General features: G+C 45.3%; 1 protein-coding gene across 2 annotated transcripts in view; it reads right to left on the bottom strand.

Moving 5' to 3' along the window:
- Positions 1-11,571, bottom strand: part of kitb (KIT proto-oncogene, receptor tyrosine kinase b) — a 21,304-nt gene extending 9,733 nt beyond the window's left edge. For both annotated transcript variants that reach the window (XM_083635279.1, XM_083635280.1), the window contains exons 1-8: positions 11,399-11,571; positions 9,165-9,440; positions 8,794-9,078; positions 3,615-3,754; positions 3,179-3,347; positions 2,028-2,217; positions 1,362-1,477; positions 997-1,111 (exon numbers count right to left, since the gene is read on the bottom strand). In XM_083635279.1, the coding sequence (XP_083491405.1) occupies positions 997-1,111; positions 1,362-1,477; positions 2,028-2,217; positions 3,179-3,347; positions 3,615-3,754; positions 8,794-9,078; positions 9,165-9,440; positions 11,399-11,453 (1,346 nt within the window). In that variant the 5' untranslated portion in view covers positions 11,454-11,571. The remainder of the gene's footprint in view (positions 1-996; positions 1,112-1,361; positions 1,478-2,027; positions 2,218-3,178; positions 3,348-3,614; positions 3,755-8,793; positions 9,079-9,164; positions 9,441-11,398) is intronic.
- Positions 11,572-11,803: the final 232 nt, after the last annotated feature.

Raw genomic sequence — 11,803 nt, 5'->3', positions numbered from 1 at the left:
TGGTTTCCATTTTTGAAACATTTTGTCCTGACGAAGACCCAAGTAGGATCAAAACATTGTCATTATTAAACATTTGTGGCATGGAGCACGTGTGCAGGTGTTACCGCTTCTTTCATAGCCTATATTACTGTAGCCCAGGGGTGGCCCAACTGCGGCCCGCTGCCCGTTTGTAAGTGGCCCGCCATGAATTTATCTTTTTTTTTTTTTTTTTGCTAAAAATGGAAAAACAAAGAAATAAAGAAAAAGAAACGGAAAAACAAAAAGAAAAAAAATTATTCCCCCCATTTCGTTTTTTCTATTTAAAACCATTGAAAATGGGTTATACTTGAGTACCCTGACCTGGTCTACTGGTATTTATTTTTAAACATTTTTAATACTGAATTAATGTTTAATACTAATGTTATGTTAAATTATCTCTGTCTTAACCTGCTGGCACAGGAAAAGAAAATTTGAAAACATACAGAAATACCCATTGGAATAGGTGAGCACATCAATAAACTATGTTTCATAATTTAGGTAGAAATTAAATCTTTGATGGCACAAGGGTTTTCTGGTCAAATTTGTTTGCTGCGAAAACTGCTGCGCTTAATATTGTTTGGCCCGCGACTCCTTATATTTCTCTGTATGCGGCCCGCAACCAAAAAAGTTTGGCCATCCCTGCTGTAGCCTATTGTAAACCAAACCTAAGACATTATACAGTAGGTGGGAAAAAAGTCATATACTAAAATAGAAATAAAATCAAGACTTAACTTACTTAGGCTAAAACTAAACAAACTATCATGTCTACTTTTTATTTAATAAGGAATCAATTTTGGGTGGAGAATCTTTAGGTATTTTGTGCTAACTAACTACGCCATGAGATGGCACTATCCTGCAGACTGTCTGGGACTATTCTGAGCACATATTAAAAAAAAACACAAAAATTGCTGTCTGTCTCCCATCTTTCCTCCTGCTGAAAGCAATAAATAAAAGTAGTTTGCTGTGTTTTGGGCATACCGCGTGTGTGGCACTTCACAGAAGTACCAGCTGATTTTAGGAGCCGGGTATCCAACGGCAATGCAGCGCACCTGTCCATCAACAGGCCCCTCCTGGGAGATGATGACTGGCTTACCTTGTAGAGAGAGAACAGAGGAAAGTGGAGGGCAGGTGAGATGGATGGACAGAGACAGATACATGTCGAGTCAAATTACATTAACATTAACACTGGTACTTGGAAACTCAAGAGCCACGTTTTAAATAGACCTGACCTGAACTGAAAAGTGTTCCATTCCCAATTTCCCCCCGGGGATCATTAAAGTCTTTCTGATTCTGATTAAGCTTTTTGTATCATGCAAAAAAAAAAAAAAAAAAAAAGTACTTACAGCTGACATAGACAGGGAATGACTGATTGACAGATGCATCATTGTGACTGGCTGAAAAGGTGTAGATACCACCCTCGGAGCCGTGAACCCTCACTAGTTTCAGCTCACTGATGTATCTGATGAAAAAAGAAATGTCAGAATCTGTGTGTAGCCTACATGGCGAGCGGTGACAACCAGGGAGGAGCCTAATGCAGAGAGGGGCGTAATGCAGTGAGGGGCGTAATGCTAAGTGACATATGACCAACTTTACAGGAGAGCCAAAACAAAACATTGAGGAGTGAGTACCACCAGAGGGGTGCAACTTTAGTGACATTTGCCCTTACCCTAACCCAACTGAACAACCAAAATAAAAAATTACCATATGATTTTGTTTATTAAATTCAACATTTAATATGAAAATTGTATATCTATATATCTATATCTATATCTATATCTATATCTATATCTATATCTATATCTATCTATATCTATATCTATATCTATATCTATATCTATATCTATATCTATATCTATATCTATATCTATATCTATATCTATATCTATCTATATCTATATATATATATATATATATATATATATGGCCCTCTGGTTCTCAGCCCTCAATGTGTGCATGTGTGTGCGTGCGTGGGCATGTGGAGACTTGTGTAGCTTAACTGTCCACAGCACCTGTATCTCCTGCGGTGGACGGTGATCACATGCTCAGTGGTGTTGTGGAGCTGCTTGCCGTTGTACGCCCAGCTGAGGCTGCTGGGCACGGGGTAGGCGTCAAACTCCACCCTGAGGCTCAGGCTCTCCCCCTCCTTCACATCAGCCTGGCTCAGGCCCGGGCCTCCCAAAATGCTGAAGAAGCCTCGATCTGCAGCACAGCACAAAACAATTATCCTAAAGGGAACACCCATCCTCGAATACTCTCACACTGTTAGATATCATCAGTCTGTGATGCTCAGCGTGTCCCAGGAGGTGTTCCCTCAATCTGCCTTGTCTAGTTCTACTTCAGTTAGAGTGATTTCCTACATTTCCCAGAATGCCTTATGACAACCCCCTGAGAACAGGCCTAGGGCGAATCTACCATGTCTCAGTTAACGGGGATGGGACGCTCATCTCTGTTGCAGCGCTGCTTTGTGGTTTAGACTGATAAGATATGTATATATTGACATTAAAATCTTGCCAAGTGTCACTTTAACCTCAAAATCTGTCTCAGACACTTAATCTGAGGTATGAAATAACATAGTTTGAATAATGCAAAATGTTTCCCATGACAATGTCACCCACTTAATTTGCATGGCAGACAGACGATAATTAGAACCATCAAAACCTGATTTCATAAAAATGACAAACAAATGATGGGTGTGTGTTGGGAATTGTGCTATTGGTTGAATAGCCTACTGGTTGAGTGTTGTTTGGTCTGTTCTGATCTATACACCACCAGGATCTATACACCACCAGGGCTCCTTGAGGGAGTTCCAGGGGTTCTCCAGCAAATAAATTAATTGTTAAACTTCAGCATATTTTATTTTTTCATTTACAATAAGTTGACACAATTAGAGAATGATTACTATTTTGAGCATAGCCTCTCTGTTATCTCTCTACCTACAATACAGATGGTTGTGGAATCCTGGACAAAATATTATCGAACAATAAAAATAGTTTCAGTTTTGCGCCCGAGAGACAAGATCTCCTCAAATGGGGGTCCGTGACCCTAATGCTAATGCGTACTAAATGAGGGGTTCGTGATTATGAAAAAGGTTGAGAATCACTGCTATTAGCACATCATGTTTGTTTCACGGTGGGAGAGAAAGCGCTCCTTGAACACTCACCGCGGACGTCCAGCTGCAACGCCGTGGCACTGGAGCCTCTCTCATTGTGGGCGTGGCAGCGGTAGACGCCCGAGTCCGATTGGTTGACGGCCGCGATCCAGAGCGAGGTGGAACGCTTGTAACCACGGGAACCAGACAGGATGTGAGACGAGGGGGCTTCGAGAGGATGCTGCTAGGAAAAGGTCAAACACATCCACTGTTGGCCTGGGACAGATAGTTGGTCTCGTATACTATGTTGTTGAATCAAAATAAAGTCAATATACAGTCATTTTTCGGCATAGTGAGCTGAAGTTTTCCTCAAAATCTAAACCTCAGCTAATGGCCTAAATATTTGACGGTATCTTGCATTCCATTAAAAAAAAAAAAGCAAGAGAAGCCAAATGGAGAGACAGAGTAAGTTTGACAGCCAGACAGTAAGCACATCCAGTCCTCTCACCGCAGCGGTGGGGAAGTCCCACTTGAGACTGAAGTCTGGGTTGACGTTGGAGGAGCTACATGTCAGCTCAAACTGCTCTCCCCTCCTCAAGACGACCACGTCTCTGTGGGACAGCGTGAGCACTGGAGGCACCTCAGGCACTGCAACAGAGAGGGACAAAAGCTTCATATGGGTTTGAGTTCATCTAAACGGGCACGCTCTTCCATCTTTCTGTTAAAGCCTCTGTATTTTCCTGACGCTTGAGTGACTTGACTCATCTCTTTCTGACGTTAGCTTTTTTTTAATATTAGCGTCTTATTCTGCACTCACTGCAAACTTGTCACTCTGGATAGAAGTATCAGCTAACGCCTAAACTGGGAATATAAATGCATGGGGTAGCAAAACATTGGCTTGGTTTGCCTCTTCTGACAGTGCGCGCCCGCGCCGCCCCTGCATGTAAACCTGCTAAACATATTTCTTGGTGAGGTGGAACTAACTGGTCACGCCCACCTCCAGGGTAGGCATATGAACCATGGGATTTCACCCACCATTTATTTTTCCATAGACATTTCTTAAAATGCGTCTAAAAATAGCTTTACTTGGTCAAACCATATATTAATCGTTTTTTTTTTTTTTTTAAGTTTTGGTCTGAGTGAAATGTTCTGTGGTCTCTCCTGATTCTAAATATAGCCGAATCGCTTGGTTTGACCAAATTAAACTATTTTTATAAACATTTTACGATTAATGACAATGGAAAAATAAATTGGTTCGTACACCTAACCCGGAAATGGGTGTGACTTTGGCTCTCTATATCTTGGAGTAGAGTGGGGGTGGCTCCTAGCCTAGGTAAACCCAGCCCCCACGTGACCTGCTCTCTCAGTTCCCAGTCACTAGCGTGACCTTGTGACTGTAAGCAGGGTGAGCCTGAGAGCAGGTCACTGGGGGCTGGGTTTACCCAGGCTAGGTGGCTCCCTCTCTGAGTATTCAATGTCAAGGAAAACACTGCTGCACGCACACACACACACACACACACACACACACACACACACACACACACACACACACACACACACACACACACACACACACACACACACACACACACACACACACACACACACACACACACACACACACACACACACACACACACACACACACACACACACACACACACACACACACACACACACACACACACACTGCCTGCTGCTGTCAGTTTGGCGGCTCCGCGGCTGTGTTTGGACTGGCCATGCTTCCTTCTGTTTACCACAAACAGTGGCTTCATGCTCTGTTTCAAAGCAAACGAATCTCCTCTAATCCCTGTTCCCCCTTCCTCTCCGCCTCCCTCCCTCACCACTTCTTATAGTCCCTTTCTCCTCCTCCTTCCCTCCCCACTTCTTATAGTCCCTCTCTCACCACTGTGTTTCTTATAGTCCCTCTCTCCTCACTGCTGTGTCTTATAGTCCCTCTCTCACCACTGTTTCTTATAGTCCCTCCCTCACCACTTCTTATAGTCCCTCTCTCCTCACCGCTGTGTGTCTTATAGTCCCTCTCTCCTCACTGCTATGTGTCTTATAGTCCCTCTCTCCTCACTGCTGTGTTTCTTATAGTCCCTCTCTCCTCACTGCTGTGTCTTATAGTCTCTCTCCTCACTGCTGTGTGTCTTATAGTCCCTCTCTCCTCACTGCTGTGTTTCTTATAGTCCCTCTCTCCTCACTGCTGTGTTTCTTATAGTCCCTCTCTCCTCACTGCTATGTGTCTTATAGTCCCTCTCTCCTCACTGCTGTGTTTCTTATAGTCCCTCTCTCCTCACTGCTGTGTGTCTTATAGTCCCTCTCTCCTCACTGCTGTGTTTCTTATAGTCCCTCTCTCCTCACTGCCTGCGATAGTGGGATGTATCAAAGATGGTGACGATGATGAGTATCGGGATGTGGTGGCCAACTTTGTCACATGGTGTGAGCTGAACCACCTGCAGCTCAACGTGTCAAAGACAAAGGAGCTAGTGGTGGACCTGAGGAGGGTCAAGGCTCCGGTGACCCCTGTCTCAATCCACGGGGTCAGTGTTGACATAGTGGAGGATTACAAGTACCTTGGAGTGTACATTGACAATAAACTAGACTGGGCTAAGAACTCTGATGCACTCTACAAGAAGGGGCAAAGCCGTCTCTACTTTCTGAGACGGCTGAGGTCCTTCAACGTCTGCCGAACCATGCTGAGGATGTTCTACGAGTCGGTAGTGGCTAGTGCCTTCCTGTATGCTATTGTGTGCTGGGGCAGCAGGCTGAAGGCAGCGGATGCCAACAGACTCAACAAACTGATCCGTAAGGCCAGGGACATTGTGGGGCTGGACCTGGGCTCTCTGACTGCGGTGTCAGAGAAGAGAACGTTGTCCAGGCTACGCTCCATCATGAACAATGACTCGCACCCACTCCACGACGTGCTAGTCAAACACAGGAGTACGTTCAGTGAGAGACTGATTCCACCTAGATGCAATACGGAGAGGCACAGGAAATCATTCCTGCCTGTGGCCATTGGTCTATTTAATGCCTCTCTTAAAAGAGCACCTCGGAGACGCTCAGAGCCGATAGGTTAACTGTGCCTGGCTGAGCCACGTGTAACGTATAGGGCAAGCCGACAATATAAATCACGTGCAATATGTGCAATATGTGCAATATGTCAGGTGCAATAATGATAATTGACACGGAATGTATACTATACTTACTCTACGTATTTGTATTTTGCTACTTAGACATTCTACTTATTTTTTTGCTTTTTGCTTCTATCGCATTTACTAGTTATTTATACTATGTTGTGTTTTTCTGCTTATTTGCTTAATATTGCATTGACTACGGTTTATTTTTTATTTTATTTTATTTTATGCTATGTGTGTTCTGTGAGCGAGCTACTGTAACTTGTCCCAATTTCCCCCCGGGGATCATTAAAGTCTTTCTGATTCTGATTCTGATTCTGATTCTTATAGTCCCTCTCTCCTCCCTGTTGTGTCTTATAGTCCCTCTCTCCTCACAGCTGTGTGTCTTATAGTCCCTCTCTCCTCCCTGTTGTGTCTTATAGTCCCTCTCTCCTCACAGCTGTGTGTCTTTTTTTTTTTTTTTATGTTTTTTTTTCCCCCCGATTTTTTATCCCATTTTATCCCCCGTTTAGTGCTCATTTGATTACTCAATCCTGGTTGCTACTCCATCCTCTGCCGATCTGGGGAGAGCCGAGACTGATTCCATGCATCCTCCGAGACATGGGCAGTCAAGTCAGCCGCTTCTTTTCACCTGCCCGAGGGAGCTTCACCGGTAGGACATAGCACGTGGGAGGTTCACGCTATTCCAACCAGTTCCCCTCCCTCTGAACAGGCGCCCTTAACGATCAGAGGAGGAACCATATAAGCAACCAGGATGTTGCATGTTTTTGTGAAGGGGGTTCCTATATGAAGGAGACCCCCGGGAGGCACGGGAAGAAACATGCACAGCTGTGTGTCTTATAGTCCCTCTCTCCTCCCTGTTGTGTCTTATAGTCCCTCTCTCCTCACTGCTGTGTTTCTTATAGTCCCTCTCTCCCCCCTGTTGTGTCTTATAGTCCCTCTCTCCTCCCTGTTGTGTCTTATAGTCCCTCTCTCCTCCCTGTTGTGTCTTATAGTCCCTCTCTCCTCACCGCTGTGTGTCTTATAGTCCATCTCTCTCCTCACTGCTGTGTGTCTTATAGTCCCTCTCTCCTCACCGCTGTGTGTCTTATAGTCCCTCTCTCCTCACAGCTGTGTTTGTTATAGTCCCTCTCTCCTCACTGCTGTGTGTCTTATAGTCCCTCTCTCCTCACAGCTGTTTCTTATAGTCCCTCTCTCCTCCTCCTCCCTCACCGTGGTGTTTCTGAAAGTCCCTCTCTCCTCCCTCCCTGACCGCTGTGTTTCTTAGTCCCTCTCTCCTCCTCCCTCCCTGATCGCTGTGTTTCTTAGTCCCTCTCTCCTCCTCCCTCCCTGACCGCTGTGCTTCTTAGTCCCTCTCTCCTCCCTCCCTGACCGCTGTGTTTCTTAGTCCCTCTCTCCTCCTCCCTCCCTGACCGCTGTGTTTCTTAGTCCCTCTCTCCTCCTCCCTCCCTCACCGTGGTGTTTCTTATAGTCCCTCTTAATAGTCCCTCTCTCCATTACTGCACCTCTCAAACAGAAGGCAGACCATAACTGGCCTCTCTTTAGCTGCCTCCTTGCACTGCCAGCCAGGCTGAAAATGCTGATACATTGCCGGGACAAGTAGGAACGTCATCAATTTCCACTGACGTCTGCTGAAAAAACTGCCTCCATGCTACAATTCATCTTGGTAATATCACTCAGGAGAGCCCAGGGGAGAAGACATCTCTCCTCTCCCACGATGCGTATATCATATGAGTATATTTGTTGTTTTATGATCGTCACCTCACAGGTCAGATTGACCACGTCTGGATAGTCGTCTTTACACAGAACTTGCAGACCCACCCGGATAAGCCACCCGGAACCGCAGCAGTTAACTAGTATGAGTTGTGCCAAACAAACGTTAATATCTCAAAAACTAGCTATACATCACATCGCTTATATTTTGACATTCTGAGTGAGAGCAGAAGTAGCTCAATGTACTGATAACTGATGTATAAGTATGTCGTGTTAAAGTTGTGTGAACTGTTGCAGTTTTTTAAATTAACCGGATTTTGTAAAAAGCACAGCTTGCTAGCGCGAGACACTCAGGGCTGGCTCCATAGGGTCCCATTATAAGCTGCCGTTTGCTTACCAACACTGATCTCTCGTATAGCATTCACTCCATCCTTCTTCACCTCGATCTCTTATTAAACTGAATGACAAACCTACATAGCATTAAGGCCCTTAAACAACCATGAGTCATCATGACCTGTAGCTTCTAAAAGTGGGGTCCGGGGACCTCCAGAGGTCCTTGAGGGGGTTCCAGCAAAAAGGGGGATTATTTATTTTCACTATAATTCCATCCGAAAGTAACACAATGACAATGTATGACTATTTTGGTGATGGGTTTCATACACTTTCTGTAATAAAACATGTAAAAGCTAAAATCATATCAGATGGGGGGACCCTGGGACACAATCTGATCAAATGGGGGTATGTGGTCTAATTTGTCTCCGTTTAGGGGTCCTTGATGTGAACAAGTTTGAGAACCACTGGCTTAGGAAGATCATAAGACCATCTCTCACTCACCTAGCCGTACATCCACAGTGTATTGGCTGGACGTCACTGGGACTCCTCCGAGCTGCCCCGCACACACGTAGCAGCCCTCGTACTCCCTTCTGGCCCCGCTGATGATGACGCCGCGCTGGGGGTTGCTACGGTAACTCATGCTGGAGGGCAGAGGTCGCCCGTCGCAGGTCCCTAAGGCCAGCAGGGTGACCTCGGGGTCGGTCACCAGACAGGGGATGGTGCAGTCCTCACCCGCGCGCACCAGGATGCTGTTCACCATGGTGCGCTGGAAGGCGTTCTGAGGGTCTGAAGGTCAGACGAGGCAGTCAGACTGATACAGAGAGACACATTGGATAAACACATGGGCAAACACCGAGTCAATCCACACCCACCTTTCACATAGACGTAGATGGAGCCGTGCTCCAGCGTGTCGTTGTCCACACACACATAGCGGCCCATGTGGTAAGCCTGCGCGGCCGGCACCCTGACGTAAGTGGCTCCCCCCTCCTCCACCTCTCCCTCCAGCCGGCGGCCCCGGTCCCTCTGCCACCTCATCCCCGACGGGGCGCCGGACACCGTGGCATGGTCATGGCAACGCAGCTCCAGCTTCCCCCCCTTGGGGACCACCGTGTGAGGCCCGCTGGGGGAGATGACGGGCTCGGACCAGACTGGAACGCAAGACAGGACAGCGTGTTGGATACGGCTGTGAGACTGTAAAAGGCGGGGACAGATTGAGTCCGGGGTACAGCTTTCACTAGGATGAGTTAGCCTATCTGCTGTTTCATAGGCAGAACAGAAACAGACAGGAGATGAATAACGAGAGCAAGAACAGACAAGACAAGACAAGATAAGATAAGATAGCACCTTTATCTCCTTAGAGATAAGATAAGATAAGATAAGATAGCACTATTATCTCCTTAGAGATAGAATAGAATAGAATAGAATAGAATAGAATAGAATAGAATAGAATAGAATAGAATAGAATAGAATAGAATAGAATGCAGAATGTTGTGGTTATACAGACTGTTGGCCCGGAGCCCCTTGAGACAGGCAGCAGGCTATCTATAACCACCATCAGCTCAATTGAACAATCAATAATCATGAGGTGTCTCCCCGCTGAGTAATCATGCATTAAGGACCTGTATCCAGACTCTGAGGAGAGGTCGACTGCACAAACATTTTCGTCACAACTTCACCCCCAACATCTCCAGGGTCCCTCCTCCTCAAGCCTTCTTTGTGTAGATTTCCACATGATAGGCTATGTCTCCATTTCTAGAAGTGCATGTGACTGTTGTGCCCTAGGGCCAGGCAGGGGCACAAGAAGGAGGAGTGACGCAGTTGGATGCAAATAGGCACATGCCTCAAGGACAAACACAAAAAAAGTCGAATTGAATATAGTGTGTTGATTTATACCAGGTTCTACCTGGGACTGTCTGCTGTGAGCATATTTGAATAAGATAAATGTTTTATAGCAAACCTGAGGCTGTATGACTAGAGACAGATCCATAATTGCAGCAGCTCCCCGCAGTTGTTGAGCCCATAGAGGAACTGCTGGGTGTGTTTGTGTAAATAGCATTGCAGTGGAGGATATACTGCCTATTTATGCCTTGCACAACATAACCCCTATTATTTCAGTAAATAATTAATTGTCCCCGAAGGCGACTCGGACGGACGGACACACACACACACACACACACACACACACACACACACACACACACACACACACACACACACACACACACACGCACGCACACACACACACACACACACACACACACACGCACACACACCTCTGAGACTGCATGGGAGAGGCGGACGCAGCCCACAGCCATATCCTTGGCGTTCAGTTATGCAAATTGTGTATCGGATCCTGACTTGAGCCAACAGGTTGAGGAGAAAATTAACCGTCAACCACTTTCTTTTCCCAAGAAGGTAATCAGTAAAGAGTCAGCACAAACTGCGAAACATGGTTCACCCACGAACCAGACGCGTGATCACATGATGCTTTCCCCAATTCCCCGCCATTGACACCCGACTGGCTATCAAAGCGGATAAGACCCAAGTAGCCTAGCGTATAGCCTACTTTAATTAGGCTGCTACTTCTCCAATTAGTCACAGTAGGCTACATCAACTGAAAAATAATTAGCTGCTTAGACATTTTACAGGGATAGCCTATAGCCTAACAAATTCCACAGTAAAAGTAGGGTATAAAATAGGCTATAATGTCAATTGGGATTGGGAATATAAAAAAAGTATTGTGGTGAGGTCATAAACTCACTAGTGAGTAGCCTACCACAGACACACAAGTAGGCTACCTGAATAGGAATATAATTCAATGATGTATGCAATAATAATAATAATAATAATAATAATAATAATAATAATAATATCGGTGGTAGGCTAATACCTTAATAATAATAATAATAATAATAATAATAATAATAATAATAATAATAATAATAATAATAATAAAGGTAATAATAATAATAATAATAATAATAATAATAATAATAATAATAATAGGCCATAACACTAATAGTGCACGCTGCAAGTCAGGCGCAATATTAGATTAATATTCCAGTGTAAGTGGCTAATTCAGTTACGGTTGGAATTGCTCTCTTACCTGTTAGTGGTAGCAGAATAAAATGTGTGGCAAATACAATCCAGTGGCATCTCATGGTTAGGCGGTGCTATAGGCTTATTATTCTACCCCATGCGTCTTTGGGTCAAGTGCAGTGCAGGCAGAACCATCCTGATGTGCTTCTAAAGTAGATCCCGTCCAGCCAGCGCGACCAAACACAGCTCCTCCGCTCCTTTGAGCATGAGCGCAGGGCATGGTACTCTGTCTGAAGCCTGCTGCGACTCCCCCTGATGGAGTCCAGTGGTCCTTAAAGACACAGCGCAGCAGCAGCGCCTCTCTATCGTCTGCCTCTCCGACCGTCCCTACCACTCCTCTCTGTCCCGCATTGGCTGGACACAAGCCAAGGTGATGAGTTCTATTATTACGGGAAAAAACAACTCTGTCCAA

The sequence above is a fragment of the Poromitra crassiceps genome (genome assembly GCF_964638095.1).
Source record: "Poromitra crassiceps genome assembly, chromosome: 4".
NCBI classification, from domain to species: domain Eukaryota; kingdom Metazoa; phylum Chordata; class Actinopteri; order Beryciformes; family Melamphaidae; genus Poromitra; species Poromitra crassiceps.
The sequence above is the reverse complement of the archived record's forward strand: the minus strand, read 5'-3'. Positions and strand labels throughout refer to the sequence as shown.